Source organism: Pyrus communis, chromosome 5 (assembly GCF_041283825.1).
Source record: "Pyrus communis isolate YQ-2024b chromosome 5, ASM4128382v1, whole genome shotgun sequence".
NCBI classification, from domain to species: Eukaryota; Viridiplantae; Streptophyta; class Magnoliopsida; order Rosales; family Rosaceae; genus Pyrus; species Pyrus communis.
In genome coordinates, this window is record NC_142569.1 from 18603218 (window position 1) to 18622065 (window position 18848).

General features: G+C 35.4%; 1 protein-coding gene across 1 annotated transcript; it reads right to left on the reverse strand.

The window, feature by feature from the left end:
• Positions 1 to 5076: 5076 nt before the first annotated feature.
• On the reverse strand, positions 5077 to 10383 carry LOC137725809 (uncharacterized). Its single transcript, XM_068464603.2, has 9 exons — positions 9954 to 10383; positions 9534 to 9614; positions 8794 to 8914; positions 8569 to 8663; positions 8363 to 8434; positions 7147 to 7425; positions 6867 to 6975; positions 5996 to 6182; positions 5077 to 5555 (listed from the first exon to the last, which is right to left on the reverse strand). Exons 1-9 carry the CDS (start codon positions 9975 to 9977, stop codon positions 5465 to 5467), a joined length of 1059 nt encoding a protein of 352 aa, XP_068320704.2. The 5' UTR covers positions 9978 to 10383; the 3' UTR covers positions 5077 to 5464.
• Between the last annotated feature and the right edge of the window lie 8465 nt (positions 10384 to 18848).

The window sequence follows — 18848 nt, forward strand, 5'->3', positions numbered from 1 at the left end:
GATCGGGAAAACAATGGATAGGTCCGTTGTAAAGATCGGGAATACAATCGTTGAAATCAATAAATCGAGCGTCGCGTAAACATAAAAGGATAGAAGTGTTAAGACCTTTTCGCGTTAATGGTTTAACCGCGATTTGAACTAAACCAATATGAAGATAGTTATGACCATTTTTGCGATGCGCTTTGATTTGTTCTGGAGAAAATAATTGACAAGTCTCATGTTCTTTGCTAAGAGCATAAGCCTTTTCAACTGTTTTGACGTGATGTTCGGATTTAAAAGAGGTCAAAGACCATTTGTTCTTGTAAATATTTTGGGTTGAAACTTTTGGAATGTTCCAGTCGGAAAAATCAATACTTTCGTCTGTTTGAAAATCCAGTTTTTGTTCTTCATTGACAATGTCAGGTATAGTTCCTAAGTTGGATCTAGAGCTAGTGCTGGCCATTGAACTAGATCTAAATAATCTACTCATGATATGCACAAAACAAGTATACTATATGCAAGACTTAAAAGATTCACCTTCCTCGTATGTCTAGACTCTTCCCCCGCTCATGCGCTTCGCTCATGCCTCTCCTGGGACTTATTGTTTGGACCATGTCTTACTGTTTGGCTAGAAGAAAGAAGAACTGAGGATCGACGATTAAGAAATGCAGATAAGATACAAGTATGTGGATAACAATGAACATATTAGATAGATAGATAGATAGATAGATAGATAGATATATATATATATATATATATATATCATGATCATGATCACAATGCTTTTTTGGCAAAGTTGTCAACCGGTTGTACTGTCATTCACTTGTTCACGGTTTCAACTCCACACTTGCTCATGTTTATTAATTTTGATTTCTTTCCTATTGGGCATTGTCCGGGTAACCATTTTGGGTATTTTTTAAAGGAAAACTAATGAAAAGGACTTGAAAATTTTGAGTTTTAACGATAAGGATAAAATAAAGGGTACAATGAATAGTACTAGAATTGATTTTTTAGTGTAAAAATGGTTTTTCGTTTAAGTGAACAGTACCGGGAGCTTTTCATTAAACTTCCCCTTTTTTTTAAGCTAGACTATTTGTTTCTTTTTTGGAATATTTGTAGTTTAATTTCTATCATTGTTTGTTTAAAAAAAAAAAACATTTCTTTTATTATATAACATAACTTTTGCGAATAAATCTACAATTGGTAATATCATAATAAATTAAAATTCTTAAAAGTTTAAAAATATAATCTTTAACAGCCCATTCCTTATATGACACCATTTAATAGAATACATGTAATAATAAGAATCGTTTATTCTTTTGATCACCGTTTAAAAGTTATCAAATTATAAGTTTCATCAATTTGAAGGCTTTAGTCATCTATATATCAAGGGAAGTGTTATTGGCACTCCAAAAATCTCATTCTACACTCCTCACAAGTGTATTTTTCTTTCCAAATATAGAAAGTTTGGAGTGTAAAATGAGATTTTTGGAGTGTCAATAACAATTCCCTATATCAAAAGAAAATTATAATACAACTTTGCTCATACCTACCATTAGAGAAACGAATCACGAATCTTGAATTTTCAACTAATCTAATGGCAACCAACCGAGAGGTGAGGGGGGACGGGTGGGGGGGGGGGGGGTGGTGAGAATTATCCTTGCTTTAGAGCGTGAGCAAAAATGCAATAAAAATAACATTTCATTGTAAGATGCTATCAATATCATAACCAGTTATTCGTTTAACACAAAATTTTCATGAGATGAACTCTAGATGCTAATAAATATCATTAATGGTTATGATTATGGTATTTGTACGGTGATACGATAACTACATAGCCATCATTCCATGCTTTTTGTATTTAAAAATTAAGGAGTTTCGAACAAAAAAAACATAGGATTTCATATAGGTGCATACCACCACATTATGTTTCATGTTGTTTTTTTCTTTATATCAATTTAATCCATAATTAAAAAAATATAAACTATAAAAGAAAATGTAGCAATCAAAATTTTAAATCATGTAAGGGCCTCCATTTGAGTCCCACACAGGGCCTTCAAAATCTCAAGACCGATTCTGGTGGACTATATGGATATAATGCTTAATTTTCCTGTGTCTCCATCCCTAGAGCATATTTTGTCAAGGCATTTTAGGACAACTAAGATATATGATCTAGTGACATCAGTGCTGAAGTATTGCAATCTAAAGAAGGGAAGTGAAATGAGCTGGACAATACGCTTAGTTGTAGCTAAATTTTATATCCAAACCAAAATAATTAGTGTGTTTCAAATAAAAATAAAAAAAAAAAAACCCCAAAATAATTAGTGGCCCTTGAAGATAATGAAGAGGGGATCAAGACTACTAAATAATAAGGAATTCTGCAAATTTTTAGTGCCTCTTTGTTAATTATATTATGTCAATTACTGTAATCATAATCATCAGCTATTATTGTGTCAGCCTTGCAGCCATCTCTAGGTAGTCATTCGGAGGAGGTCTCAAGTTCAAATTGAACAAAAGTTGTTGCGCCAGTTATATGTCTAGTGGTTTTTCTACAGTGAGAGGTTTTATATTCGAATATTGTGGATGATTAATTTAATACCAATTTATTCTCTCATCCGTTAATGTAAATATATCATTGTATAAAAATATATATATAGAATACCGAAAAACTAAGCAAACATATATTTACAGGTTGTATAGATTATGTGTAAGTATCCATTAATTAAACTGAAGAGAACTACAATTATGTATCAATAACCAATTGTAGTTGTAAAGTTTAAAGTTTGAGTGGTAAGATTAATACTTATATTGGAAGTTAATCCTCCACTATAAAACAATTGAAATATAAAGAGTAGCTTAATTACGTGTGATATCTTTTTTTTTATTTTTCATTTTTTACAATGTAAGATTTAACTCTCAACACTGCACTTTATACTCACACACAAAGGTTGGGATTCTCATCATCTGGCTTTCCCTTTACAATTAACAAGAAAAGTTGATTCTAATAATATTAGCAAGAGACAAGAGATCCATGTTGATGATTCAAAGTGTCATCAGGTCGTTTTTTAGTTGCTGCCTCCTCTAGAGAAACCATGTTAATTATATAGTTTAATAGTTTTCATAAAATATCTGGTACATAAGGTCATTCTTTGGTTTATTGTCATATTTTAACTATAAAATATTAGATTATCTCTAATCCTTTGGCCTTCAGTAAAAGAAAAAGAAAATGAATGAGAATTGTGTCTAATTTTAAAGATTGTATCCTGGCAAAGAATATTACAAGACTAATAATTAAGAATTCATTCACTTCCAAACCCAAAAGATTTTTTTTTAATTAATTAAGTTTCCCCTAGTCCATAATAAATAAATTAAGCAAACTAAGCTTGTTTAAAATCTTGTGACATTCGGGGACCCTTGCCCCAGAGAGTGTCGGTGGCCATTGCCAAATGACATTGACATATTTGAAATTATAACATCGTGACAAGCTCTATGCATTATGGGATGGAAGTTTCATGTCTTGTAGTACAAGTTATACAACTGTGTCAACTAACCAACACGTACAGATCGAACTGTGCAGTGGCCTTTCTTCTTTTAACTTCGATTACAAGGAAGAGTAATATTGAATTGCCCGTAATTGTCGTTGAGAACGAGTGTGGGAGGAAGTGTTTTGGGAAACGAAAACGGTTTTATTAAAACATTGTGAAAAAATATGAACTTTAAAGAGAGCATTCTAAATTAAAGTTGTAGCATTCTTAAAAATAAAAACACCCAAAAGCTAAAAACAATGTCAACTTGGCCAATTCAATATACCATATTGACAAATTCGTGGGCATGACAAACATAAAAAGTAGCAAGGGAACGAAGCCAAGGCTTGATATCATCTATTACCAAACTCAATGAAGAAACACCATATAAGATGACTGAACCACCACTCCAAAGTCAAAATATCTTGGATCCTGACAATTAGAAATTTAATCACTTCATAGTCTGCCACAGGAAAGTTTATGAAGTGCAAAACCATTAATAAAACTAGCAAGGATACTATTTGAAATTGGCATTTTGATTGTAATTGGCATTTTCCTAATCCGAAACCTTGGTGTGTTAGTTGAGTTTTATCTGTTAGAATTGTTTCAAGCTATTCCAGTTGAAGATAAATATCAACGCTCAAATCAAACCGAGGATTATTGTTCTAAACTAACTATCATGATCTCAAATTTAGAACGACAAGTGAGACTTAAACCTCCAACCTCTTCTCTCTCCCTTCTCTAGCCTTTGTCACACAGCCTAAATTGCGTTTTTAGTAGTTAAAATCAGTGGGGGAATATGACTGTCTTTTGATGTTTTAAAATTTTAGTATAAGGCCTTTTACTTTTTAGATATTGATAGTCATTAGACTCATTACCCACATTAATCAATAACTTGTGTCAATATTTTCGTATGGATCTCGCAATTATTTATACGCAGGACATTTAATAAATCAATTAATAATTTTGTAATGTAGATGTTTGGTTTAAACACAACACCCCTTGTGAGAGTTAGTTTCTCAGATGTTTTAGAGGCTTGACACTTGAGCCTTCGGTCACGCTTGGTGAATCTCCTGATTGTTGTTTGAATGTGTCCCATTGTTGCCTCTGCCAACACAAAACATGTATAAGTTTTAGACTTGTCCCACAAGTAATTTAACCTCTCAATCAAACAATTATGTCAAAAGTGTACTGATGCCTTGCTGATTAAGGACTTTTAACTCAATGTTATATTAACGGTAGCCGAGACAAGATAAACTGGTTGTATTCCAGTACTTCAAAATTAATATCACCAAAAGCAATTTCATTCGTTTTCGTTTTAAAAGAACTTATAAACGAGTCCTAAGGCCAAAACATTTTGACGAGTTGAAAGATCTTTGAGCCAAGCACTGTTCATTTCTCCTAAAATAAAGGCCCAAATATTTCCCTTACGAACTTTTATTGGGCCGAACCTCTCAGGCCTAATGATATTTTCTGTCAAATGTTTTTAAAATGGTTGACTTCGATCAGATTTTGGCATAAATGCAACAAAAAGAGAAGAGTATGTGGTTAAGTAATAATCCAGGTAAGAAAATGTTTGAGAATACTTTTTGCAATTCAATCAAATCCCATGTATCCCATAAAATACAGAAATCACTACAATCTGCTGGGCTCAATGGATGATTACAACAAAACTTCTGCACTTAACCTGCTTCTCCAATTCGACTTCATACAGATGCAAAATGAAAAATGGCAACGAGAGATCATGGAAAAAGAAGCTAATCTTTATAACATTTCACTGTGATCAACCCCGAAATGTAAATTGCTACAATCCGTTTACACGTTTCACTAACAACATGAATGAAGCACGTCCAGACCAAAGAAAAAGAACATTTTGTTGCAGGATCACAACAGGGACCAGGAGGTCTGCGCGTAAGGGAAGTATACAACGCACCTGAATTTCACCATACCATATATGAAATTTACCGCTGCTGCTCGTCTTCAGGCATCTCCTCACCAAGACCCCGTTGCACTAGTCTGTAATACAAAATACCCATAGTCGCCATGCATGCCCTGCACAAGTTTGTGAAACATTTGCATTAGTAGACTGCAGCTTGTTTTATATGCTGTACAGTTTATTAACACTGCCTTCATGTCTAATGAGTTCTATTAGCAGCTTGGCAACTAGAATACTTTTCCTCGATGATCCATCCATTTATACTTGCAAGAAGATAATAAAATCAGCAGAAGCAAGGAAACAGGATCCAGAAGAACAGGAGTTCCGATTGACCCAAAAACAACTTAACCTCCAATATCACAGGCAAGCATGGCACTTATGAGAATGCCATGGCACACTTAGACAAGTGGCCCCACCCTCCGTACCCACCGTAAAGAAGATTCAGATTATTTCTGTTTCCAAATTGTATACCCGTGTTTTCTACTTTCTTAGCCTACAAGAAGAATTAAGTAAACAAATATAGCGATGACGAAAAATGGGGATGCATGGACATTACATGATTGCTATAACAAGTAGGATTTTTCTTGGATCCATTCTTGATGATTTTTTACTTCGGGGACGGCCTTCTGGGACATCATTTTCAATTGATCCATCTTTGCGCTGGGGTGCAGTCACTGGTAGAGTTGGCAACGCACTTGACCAGAATGGAAGCAATGCTCTAAGAAACTTATGTCGGAATGGGCCTACCATAAAAACCCACAACAAATTAATTTTGCGACACTAGTGTGTCAATTTCATCTAGCAAACACCAAGCAAGAGGAGACATAATATTAGTAAATGCTAAACTATAACTTTTGTCATCAAATTTCTATAGTCTATTTTCCAATTTTTGTACTTGCGTATTCCATTTTTTTTCTTCAATTGGAAAACTGTGCTTCTTCCATCCACCACAACTGTAATTTAGTTATAGACTAAAAATTTGGCATGTATGTGGCAAGAAAATGGCATTGCATATGCTATGACTTACACTGACATCATATACTCGGTTAATGTGCCACATTAGTTAAAGGTGCCAAATCAACATATTTAATAACAAAGTTGTAACTATTGTTGATAAAAGAAGGGTCTAACTATATATTGTCTAATAACATTGCTTCAACTAAAAAGAATTAAAATAAACAAAAGAAGGGTCCAATTATACAATTGGGGGAAAAAAAGACAAATTGATACTTAGGCAAAACTTGAAGAAACAAAGGTGTATTTTCGCCTAGCAGAATTATTACAAAACAGTTCTGATCAGAAATGGCTTTACTCATCAAACCAAGTACTACACTGTAAATTTAATGAACAATGCCACAATAAAGAAAATATCATGACTTGAAAATTGACACACACACATGTGCACACACAAAAAACTTTCTACTTACCCCTTCGTGAATATTTTTTATGATTCCCATCTTCATCATCAGCATAATATGAAATTTCAGAGTTTTGTCGCTCAACTTGGAATGCACCCTTTCGTGTCGTAGCACCAGGCTAGATTTTGTATCCACAAACAAAATGAAATCATGACCCAATAGAAATAAAACATAAGAAATACATCAAGGTGCACATACATGACCACAAGTCAAATGACACATATAAAGAAGGTAGGGATTAAGCTTATTAACTAATTAATTCAGCAAAATAACAAAAATTTGGCCTTACCGGACTCATGCTTTTCACATAATTCCCTGCTGAAGTAGGACCTTCTATCTCCACTATGTCTGTCACTGGAAGTATAGAAGGTCCTGCTCCAGTTGTAGCCGAGAAATCAAGTATGCTAGGTCCATCTTTTCCTGCGGATGAGCTAGCATTATTGTCCCTTCTTCCTCCATTCAAAGATGCATTAACAAGTGGATCTGAGGAAAATGCAGGAGGAGGACTACGGGATTCTGTCAACAATGAAACAGGCTGATTTCCAAACAAGTTCTTTTCCAAGCCAGTCTGCACAAAAGCAGAAAAATCTGCTCACATTTAACTATTATAAAGGACAAAAGCAAAGGAACAACTACAACACTAATGCAAAATATGCCTCAAACTTGGCACAACAACCAATGAACAAATACCAAACCATACAACCCTTCATGAAGTGCAAGGAGCACCTTCCAACGGATATTTGGCCCATAAAAATACAAATAAATCAGAATTGAAAATGCAGTCATGTAGTTATGCTTTGCCTATGCCAGACTTCAAAGGATTAAGTAGTATTTAATTAATTAATTAATTAATCTATTGCAGAGTATTAACAATTGAATACGCTTACACTTTTTTGTATTAATATCATTCTTAAAAGTTATTTTCCTCTTTATTCTAAAATCTACGGTTAATGTGGTATGTCAGTGCTACTCGTTACTGAAAGAACCACTTCCAACTCACCAAATTACACCCTTCTAACATATTTAGCAAGAAGCATCAAAATCAGTACTGCGACATAGGATAATACATCTGCAACCATGTACTCAAAACATGTCTATGCTGGGGGAGAGAGTCCTCTGCATGTTCCATGTTCCAATTTCCAAACAAATATGATACCTCCTAGTATTTGAAAGATATCTAATAGCTAACTTAATTTCAGTCTAGTATCAAACAAAATAACAGTAAACCCAGAGCCAACCTACACAACCTGTTTCTCTTCACATCATCTCTCTATTTAGATCAAGTTGACAATGACTATGTTACAATTTTAGCAGTATTACAGTGAAGACTAATAGCTACCATTAACACTAAGATTCAGCATTTTCGTATCATTATTATACTGCAATAACGTTCTATTCTGTGATGCAACAAACACCAAGTATGAAAAAAATATTAAGATTTGGTAATCAAATTTCCATTAAATTACTTATTTTATGATAATCTAATTGTCAAAACCAAGCCTTGCCTGCATGATAGCTTCCTTCAACTTTGAATGAAGGCGGGATGCTGAATCTTTTACATTCTTGGGAGGCCATATCTGCACCAACATATAACCATGTCAAAAAGTACCACACTAATAAAAGCAAGTCAGAACATAAATTCTAGATTCATACACTGAACTATGTATTTCTAATTTTAATCAAGACAATACAACAAGAAGGCAAATCTTACCGATGTGGAACATGTAGGACAAACGTATCCAGCTGGTGCAGTATGCGAAGGGAAACTCTTGATATGTGAAACCAGGCAACTTGTATGTATTACATCTATATGAACAACAAGATAAATGTGCATTACAATGTGTAATGAGTTCAAAATTTCCTTTATCCTTTCAAAAACCAAATTTTTTTTCGTTCTATAGATACGTGGCAGTAACTATATCTGCAAATTCCTTACGCAAGCAACCCAGCCGAGTTGTTTGAGAGCCAGTCCCCTCATCCAGATCAACATGACAGAGGCAGCAATTAGGAGGCCAATCATACTCTGCATCTATTACCCATTCTGAATAAGTACGAATCTACAAAAAAATGAGAAGATAAAAACAGATCAGGCCTGAAAGAGCCTTCGAATATTCCTAGTATATGTTACATTAATTTTCTGAAAGTATTAGATACGAATAGTCTAAAACAATTGCCAACAAGCCCCCCATCCCTACCACTTGAGCGAAGGTCAAGAGTCTGTTGTATCATATCTCGGCCTCCCATACCAACCTAAACCTGACAAGATACTTAAGTACCTAAAGTGACCACAAAATGGTCAAACAAAGTCATACTCATATTCAATTAAAAGTTGCTTTTATACTATTAACTGAACCATTACACCTTTAAATCATAGTAAACCTACATGTTAATATTTATTTTTCATATGAACTTCTTTTCATCTCTCTCTCTTCATTACACACAGGCAATAAATGTAAACCAAGTAGAAACATGCATAACCAAATTGAAGTCGAACCCCATTATCCGCACGATTATGGTATGTCGAATTCCAGTCCTACGGCATGATTATAAAACGAGAACAATATTTCTCTATGGTTATCAATGAATCAACAAAACAAACTGTTCACGCAACCTTAATATTACAATACAGAGTTGACCACAAAACATACGCCGGAAAAAGAAGAAAGAAATGCCTACCACGCATATTTGATGTTCGGGAGAACAGATACATTCTCCGCAAACCGGAACCTTGTGCACGAAACAATACAGCTTAGTAGCCTGAAACACCAAAATCCCCAATCTCCATCAGCCTTGGAAATCAATCAACGAAAATAAATAAAAACCACAAGAAGGTATAGGAACTAGGATTTCGAGAATTGGATCACAATCATGAACTTGAACGACAAATCTGAAAATTCCCAAACTACAAGTCAAATGCCGATACTAAAACCAATTCACAATCTTATGGATCGCATTCGTTCCAACATTAGAAATCCGATCCGATCTAAAATTTGAGCTACCAAATCACGCATTTCTCTGTGAATTGAATCGCGAAATGATACAGTAAAATTCTACGACACCAGTTATCGTGTGAGAGAGAAGAGGAGAGAGAGGTACCTTGCGGCATTTGCAGACCACCATTGCAGCACTGAGAGGGAACCAGAGTCGCTAGGGTTTACAATTGGGGAAGGTTTTTAGTGATCGTTGGAGGCCTGCGTTTCTTCCGTTGACGATTCTAACGAAACGCCATCATCAGATTTGCGAAACTTGTCTCTCAGGCAGAGCAGAGATCAGTGCTCACAGGCTCGCGCTAAACTCATACAAGAGATCCGTTATCAGTTTTCCTTTATTTTCTTTTTCTTATTTTTTGCCTTAATTTGATAAATCAACCAACCAACCACCCAACACAAAATCCAAAATCAACTTCGGTCAACTTTGCATCATTTGCATCACCGAGCGGTGGCACTAGTAGTTGGGAACGAATTTTAAGTTATATTTTACACGATATGTTTTGGTTTCGATTTCTAGTACTGATGAGTTATATGATAGTGGCTAGAGGGGGCTGAAATATCTTTATGAGTTTTTCAAATCCCAAAATGGTGAATTGTCATGACAAAACCACTATCTAGTTCCCTTATTAATGAAAAAAAAAAAAAAAAAAAAAAAACTTTGTTGCATTTAGCAAAATGATGACCACCTTAAAACTTTACCCACTCCAACCCTTAGAGTAAAACTTAAATTTTAGGTTCTAAACTTACCCGAACTTGCTCCAACTCTTGAGGCAAATATGAGTTCAAACTCAAAACTCATTTATGAGGCAAATTTAGGTCAAGATTCCTCCTAGGTTAGTGAGGCTGATCACCATCTATGCATATTTTTTTTTAGTTTTATATTTATAAATTCATTAAATCCAACGGTTCAAATCTAATTTGATTAAATTCGACGGTAAAAAAAAAAAATTTAATGATCCAAATTTAAATCCAACGGCTAAAGTAATTAAATTTTTTTTTATGCGTTTCATATTCTTTTGTAGTGTTCCACAAGTTTCATAGTGTCGATTTAGTAATTTTTCAATATTTATCGGAATCTAAATATTTTTGAGTTAAAATGTCCATAAAATTAAATTAGGATAGTGTACATAATTTTTTTTTTTCCCAAAGTTACTTTAAGAAAAAAATTATCCTAAATTCATTCTTTAATAATCGCAGGCTAAAAATTTAACCCAAAAGGGTTGGAGAAGAAAAACTATTTATGGGTTAAAAATTTTAGGTTTTAGCCCAAGGTTGGAGATGGCCTAAGAGAAAATTTTCAGTTCTAATTTGAGCGAGTTATAAACATTAATAAAATTTATATTGTAATAAGTTATAATTTTATAGCTCCTGTGATTAATGTTAAAAAACTTGCTCGATATAATAATAATTGTACACAATACTAAAAATATGCAAGGTCATATAACAATTTAAAATGAAATAAAATATTATTCAGGCGTTTGTGGTATAATGATTTATTTTTTAAGAGTTGTTGTCATATTTTGAGCTTGTTGACAGGTATTAGCTCGTTAATGTGGACAACTTGTTGTTCAAGTCAAAATATTTTTAGCTTCTCAAGCATGTAATTTGTAGCTTCTTGGCATGAACCTTGTGGTATTCTTTACATTCATGCTGTGGTTATACGAGGCTAGTTGTCTCCAACCTTGGAATTTGACATGTTCCACTGTTGGTGCAGTACTTTGCCATCCGTACAAATTTCATTAAGGATAACTAAATAAAAATAATAACATATATGTATTCAAGTCTTACAGACATGTGCGAGTTTGATCACTTATGGGGTCAACCTGGTTATTAATTAGAGTCTTAGAGTAAACAGGTTGAGTTTATTGGATCTACTATGAAATTTGTTTGCGATCATAGGTGCTTTGGAGTTATGATGTCCTTTTTTGTACAGTTTAGATAAAGCATGATGTTTTCCTATCTCGGAATTCGTTTGATTGCTCGTTGGAGAATAGAATCTCACATCGGGCATTTAACAAAAAATTATATAATTCGTTTGATTGAATCAGCCCCATGTAGCGCAACTCATGAGAAGGCATGTTGGAGAATAAAATCTGACATCGGGCATTTAACAAAAAATTATATGATTTATATATGAAAATTTTCACCCATAATATCAATGAGGCCCTTTAGGATTAAACTCATACATAGCGATGTAGTTAAATTGGGGACAATATCAGTGGTGGTGGTGGACAAAACCATGTTGGGCTATAAAGTTTATCAAATACTACTTGAGCAAGGACAAAACCTGGGGGTGGATGACCCCACTTAGATGAAAAAAATGTTCATATTGCATATAGCAAATGACACATCCTGACCGAAATCAAGGCATGCTGGCTGTCACGTGAGGGTGACGTAACCATGTGCACAATGTGCAAGCATAAATAATAATAAAAATGTGAATAAATAAAAACCAAACTACTAGCAATACTAGCTAAGATAACATGCTAATGCAAGATTAAGTGTGATAAACACAATTAGAGTATAAGTAGCCTAAGTGCAGTCCAGTAGGACGAATACTAATTATACAACACCCAAAGGTGATCCTACATTTGTGTTGTTCTGTCAGAACCACCGTCAAGATCCTCTTGAGCGACCAAAGCACTTCTACCTAAAATCTGGAGGGGTGCAAAACAGAAAGTGTGAGTGGGCAAAAACAAAGCTTTTCAAAATCATTTCATTCTCAAAAGTTCTAACCCATCTCCGTAAAACCTGTATAATTTCTTAGAAAATAGAATATATACATATATCGAAACCATACTTGAAATAGCAAAATCCACAAATATGCCATGTCAAATATCTCAGCATAAAATATAAGTAAGCCAGGTGATATCAATCAATGCATATGATATGTCAGCCGGAGCCATTTAACGTGACCTGTATGGCTGAATCTAGAGATCAACCACATCTCAACAACTATACCTGCACATAAGTCAGAACCACCTAAAGTGGTTTGTACGACAGGACTGGGTGTAAATAAATACGCTTAAGTGTTACGATCACGTGAAGCGGGTCAGCTACAAGTTGGAACCACCTATATTGGTCTGTACAATAGGACTATGCACTTAACTTGGATCCAAGATGAGCGTATAGTGCAGAAGGTGAACATCACGTGAAGGATTGTGCCCTAACTCTAGGCAAGAGCACTAACACCGGGGTGCAGGTTTATGAGCTCCCAAAAGGCCTCGTGCTAGGTAGAGATGGGAATATACATATAAGGATCACTCCCCTTGGCGATGTGGGATCTTACAATCCACCCCCTTAGGGGCCCGACATCCTCGTCAGCACAATACGGTTAGGGTTAGGCTCTGATACCAAATTGTCACATCTCAGCTCGGGGTCCACCACATACTAGGCCCGTTCCACCACCATAGCACGATATTGTCCACTTTGGGCACCGACCACGCCCTCACGATTTGATTTCTTGGAACTCACATGAGAACTTCCCAATGGGTCACCCATCATGGGAGTGCTCTCGCGCGTTACTCGCTTAACTTCGGAGTTCCCATGGAACCCGAAGCCAGTGAGCTTCCAAAAGGCCTCGTGCTAGGTAAAGATGAGAATATACATATAAGGATTACTCCCTTGGACGATGTGCAAAGTCAAGGGAATCTTTCTTCTGAAATGTGGGTAGAGATGACTACATGGCTCTTAGGTAAAGAATCAGCATCCTGGTGGGAACATGAGATTTATCTTTTGACCCCAGAGGAAATTGCTGACTGGGAAGTGTTTAAATGGTTGTTTAGGAAAAGGTTTGTTCCCCCTAAGTATATTGATCGCAAGAAGCAATAATTTACTCAATTGAAACAGGGGAAGTTGATGGCGAATGAGTATTACAAGAGATTCACTGATTTGTCTCGTTATCATCCGGATGTTGCTGCTAATCCGGTTGAGATGCTTCGTCGTTTCAGATTGGGTACTAGGAAGAAGTGGCGTTCTATGGCGACCACTACTCTTTACGACACTTATCAGGAATTCTATGAGATTTTGTTGAGGATTGAAGATTCAGAGAATATGCCTAGTGAGAGCTCATCGTAAGATCCCACATCGCCCAGGGGTTCAGAGAATATGCCTAGTGAGAGCTCATTGTAAGATCCCACATCACCCAGGGAAGTGATCCTTATATGTATATTCTCATCTCTACCTAGCACAAGGCCTTTTGGGAGCTCACTGGCTTCAGGTTCCATAGGAACTCCGAAGTTAAGCGAGTAGCGCACGAGAGCACTTCCATGATGGGTGACCCACTGGGAAGTTCTCATGTGAGTTCCCAGAAACAAAACCATGAGGGCGTGGTCGGGGCCTAAAGCAGACAATATCATTCTACAGTGGTGGAGTGGGCTTGGGATGTGGTGGACCTCGGGCCGGGATGTGGCAATTTGTTATCAGAGCCTAACCCTGGCCGTGGTGTGCCGACAAGGACGTCGGGCCTTTAAGGGGGGTGGATTGTAAGATCCCACATCGCCCAGGGGAGTGATCCTTATAGATATTCTCATCTCTACTTAGCACGAGGCCTTTTGGGAGCTCATTGGTTTCGGATTCCATGGGAACTCCGAAGTTAAGCGAGTAGCGTGCGGAAGCACTCCAATGATGGGTGACCCACTGAGAAGTTCTCGTGTGAGTTCCCAGAAACAAAACCGTGAGGACGTGGTCGGGACCTAAAGCGGACAATATCGTGCTATAGTGGTGGAGCGGGCCCAGGATGTGGTGGACCCCGGGGCGAGATGTGACAGCAAACCCACGTGATAGATGCGACAATCACTTTAACTTTTCCGGTTGGTACTTTCACCGTTGAAAGAGTTTTTCGGCCTTGAAATTTATGAAGAATTGGTTGAGAAATCTGATGGAAGATCAATGAATGAATATAACATGATTATTTTTATAGAGAGATCTTTGATAGTATTAGTAATGAAGTTGTCATGCAACTTTTTCAAAACATGAAAACGCGTCGAGGAATATTGTAATATGTTGTATGAAAAACCTTATATTAATATATAAGTGTTTTGTTTAGTACTTAAGCTTTTTAATTTGTGACTTATTTTTTAAGGGTTGGCTTAAGCCACACAAAAATCCATTCATGAGAGCAAACCTAAGACATTTCATACTAAGAAAAAGAAAACACAAAAAAGAATATTACTAGGCCGCAATGCTAGTGACAAAACGGTAAAATTAATAATTGAACAAAGCTTAGTTCCTACTAAAAGGCCAATGCACCTGCTCCTTGGTTTGACACATGTTCAAAATTTTTTTTCCTTATGAATTATTCAGATGGAAAAGTACCTTTCTAGAAGACTATAATACCCTCACTTACTAGTCTTCTTCATTTCTTACTCAATATAAAAATTATTGACTCACTACCCTTTTTAGTAACGCCATCGTCCTTATTTTTTTAAAAGAAAATTCATCTTACTTCTTATATTGTGGGCTAGTTTAGGATTGCTATGTCATTTTTTAAAATTACTTATGTTATGCTGTAAGAAAAAACAGCTGTTAAAAAAAAAAAAAAAAAAAGATAAGTGTTTGGTAAACTATAGTGGTAAAAGGGCTTTCAACAAAAAAATCAGTTTCAAAGTATTTGGTAAATTTTTATATAGAACTGCTGTTTCTCTGTAAAATGACCAAAAGGACATGTCGTTGTATGTATTTTGAATTTAGTCAAGTAGTTAAAATATTGGTCAATTTTTATTTTTTCTTCTTTGCCTCATTTCTAAATAATTATTATGACAAAATTGCTTTAAAATATTGAAATAAAGTAGTCAAAATACTATATTAGTCTAACATTCCCGAGTTAATTGAAATACGGTCAATTATACAATACATACTTCAAAGAGTAAATATGTAAAAGTTGTTTAATATAAATATACTCTAATTAGATGCATTCATCAAACTTGCGCTTATGTGTTGCGAAATTTAAACTAACCGAAATTAGTCCAACTTAGTTCCAAATTTTATGCTTGCAAGCGTACGAATCGTTCGATAGTATAGAAAGTAAGCACTTAATATCATCCCTCAGAAAATGATTTAATTATTATCAACTAACTTAAATCCAATTTCAACGTAGTGAAATTTAACAAAGATTGATGAAAGATGAATTTGAGAATTGAAACTCATAGTAAAAACATATGAAAACAAGAAAGTTTTATCACAATGCCAAAAGTGGCAGCCAAGAAAAAAAGTTGTAATTCAATCGAGTAAAACACTAGAGTGTCTGAGTCACCATAACTAATCCTACTTTTTTCCTGCAACAAATTATTAACAAGTACTCAATCTCATTGATAGTCAAATTTCCCTAACACATATAATATCTATGGCATCTAGACTATTACGTATATCCCAATTTGCAACCATCCATGGCATCTAGAATAGTTTAACATCATGAAATTCATTACGATTAGTGGAAATTTGTATAAAGACTACACAAATCCTAGAGTATGGCATCTATGACTAGGTAATTCATGGTATCTATTTGCACGAAGCTATCACTCAAGTTGAAAACATGGCATCTGCACAACTTGCATCAAATTTACCAAGTAAAAGTCAAGATGGTAGCTAATCACCAAGACTAAAACCAAGCATATAAACACATCAAACGATACTCAATGAAACTGAAAACTTGAAATAATTCACTTGAGAATATAAGCATTCATAGTCATGATTACATCGTAGCCCTAGCTAAGGAAAATTAGTTCCAAAACATAATCGAAAATATTATTGAATTCTTAATAAAAATGAGAAACATAATCGAAAATATTATTGAATTCATAATAAAAATGAGAAGAAAATTGAGTTTAGAAAAACACTAAAAAATCTTTGTGCTCTGCTGCTTCTATCTTGCCGCATGTCCCTTGCTGCTTTTATAGAATAATTGATTAGTCCCCTTTTCTTTTTCCTCTTCTGTTTTAATTTTCTTCTCCGTAACCGACAATGTGTTAAAACCCATTTATTGACAACATTAGAAGAAAAGAAAACCAAAGAACTCTTCAATTATCTACTAGCCACTTTGTACAATAAATACACCTTGATTACTTTCTCCATTTGCCAATGTTTTCACTAAGAGGCTTGGCTATTTTCGAGAAATCCTTGATAAATCTTCGATAGAACCCTACATGACCAAGGAAACTTCGAACTCCTTTCACTGAAGTTGGTGGTAGAAGATTTACAATCAACTCAACCTTAGCTCTATCAACCTCGATACCTTTCGCTGAAATGTTATGCCCCAAGAGTATGCCTTCTTGTACCATGAAGTGGCATTTTCCCTAATTTAACACCAAATTAGTCTATTGGCATTTTTTCAGTACTAGCACCAAGTTGTGAAGACAATTATCAAACGAAGACCCAAGAACGAAGAAGTCATGCATGAATACTTCTATAAAACGTTCCACCATATCAGAAAAATATACTCATAATACACCTTTGAAAAGTAGCCGGTGCATTACATAATTCGAACAGCATCTTTCTATACGCAAAAGTACCAAATGGACAAGTAAAGGTGGTTTTTTCTTGGTCTTCGGGAGCAATAACAATCTGATTATATCCCGAGTATCCATCAAGAAAGCAATAAAATGCATGGCCAGCAAGTCGTTACAGTATCTGATCAATGAACGGAAGTGGAAAATGATCTTTGTGTGTAGAATCATTTATCTTCCGATAATCTATACAGACTCTCCACTTTGTTTTCTACCTTGTGGGCAGCAGTTCATTAGTATCACTTTTGACCACAGCTGTGCCTTCTTTCTTCGGAACAACGTGAAGTGGACTCACCTATCTGCTATCGGATATTGGGTAGATGACCCCAATGTCTAAAAGCTTGAGAACTTATTCACGGACAACTTCCTTCATAAGCGGGTTGAGCCTTCTTTGAGCCTCAATGGTAGGCTTGCTATTTTCTTCAAGAAAGATTCTATGCATGCAAACCGTTGGGCTGATTCCTTTTATATTAGCTATAGTCCATCCCAGCGCCATTTTATACTCCCTCAATACCCGAAGTAATTTTTCCTCTTCAATGACTTAAACTTGCTGCAATTATGACGGGTAGGGTCTCGGTAGCCCCTAAATAAGTATGCTTCAGATTTTCTGACAATTGCTTCAACTCTAACTTGGGTACAACTTAAATAGATGGTTGAATTTTCTTCGAAGGTGGTCCCAAAGCCTCAAAAAAATGTCTTTGATACTGATTGTGTACAGGAGTAGAATCTAACATTGCTGAAATGGCAACTACATCTTCATTTGTTCCACCTCTCAATTCATAATGAACCAAGCATGCTTCCAAAGGATCATCCGGATGTTGCTCTATATATTTCAGATTCAATAGTTTTTCCAATGCTTCAACTCGAAAGCATATTTCAGAATCACTTGGATATTTCATAGCCTCAATGACCTTGAACACCACTTCCTTGCCTTGAACTCTCAAAGTGAGAAGACCTTTTTGGATGTTGATAAGAGTTCCAGCGGTAGCCATAAATGGACGGCCCAAAATGATTGGAATTTCTCGATCCTCATCCATGTCAAGTACCAAGAAATCAATCGGTAGAATGAATTTATCGACTCGAACGAGGGCATCTTCAATGATTCTTCTTGGATATGTAACACAACGATCATTGAGTTGTAAAGATACCAAAGTTGACTTCATCTCTCCAAGACCAAACTATTTAAAAATAGTAAATAGCACCAAATTAACATTGGTTCCTAAATCAAACAAATCTTTTTCAAAGGAAAATTTACCAATTGTACAAGGAATAGTAAAACTGCCTGGATCTTTTAACTTCGGAGGCAACTTTTGTTGCAAAACAGCATTGCACTCTTCTAATAACATCACTTTTTCGTGTTCCACAAACCTCTTCTTGTTAGTGCAGATGTCATTCAAGAAGTTTGTATAACTCAGAATTTGCTTCACTACATCAAGCAAAGGAATGTTAATGTACCTTTTTAAATAAATCTAAAATTTCAGAAAAGTTCTTGTCTTTCT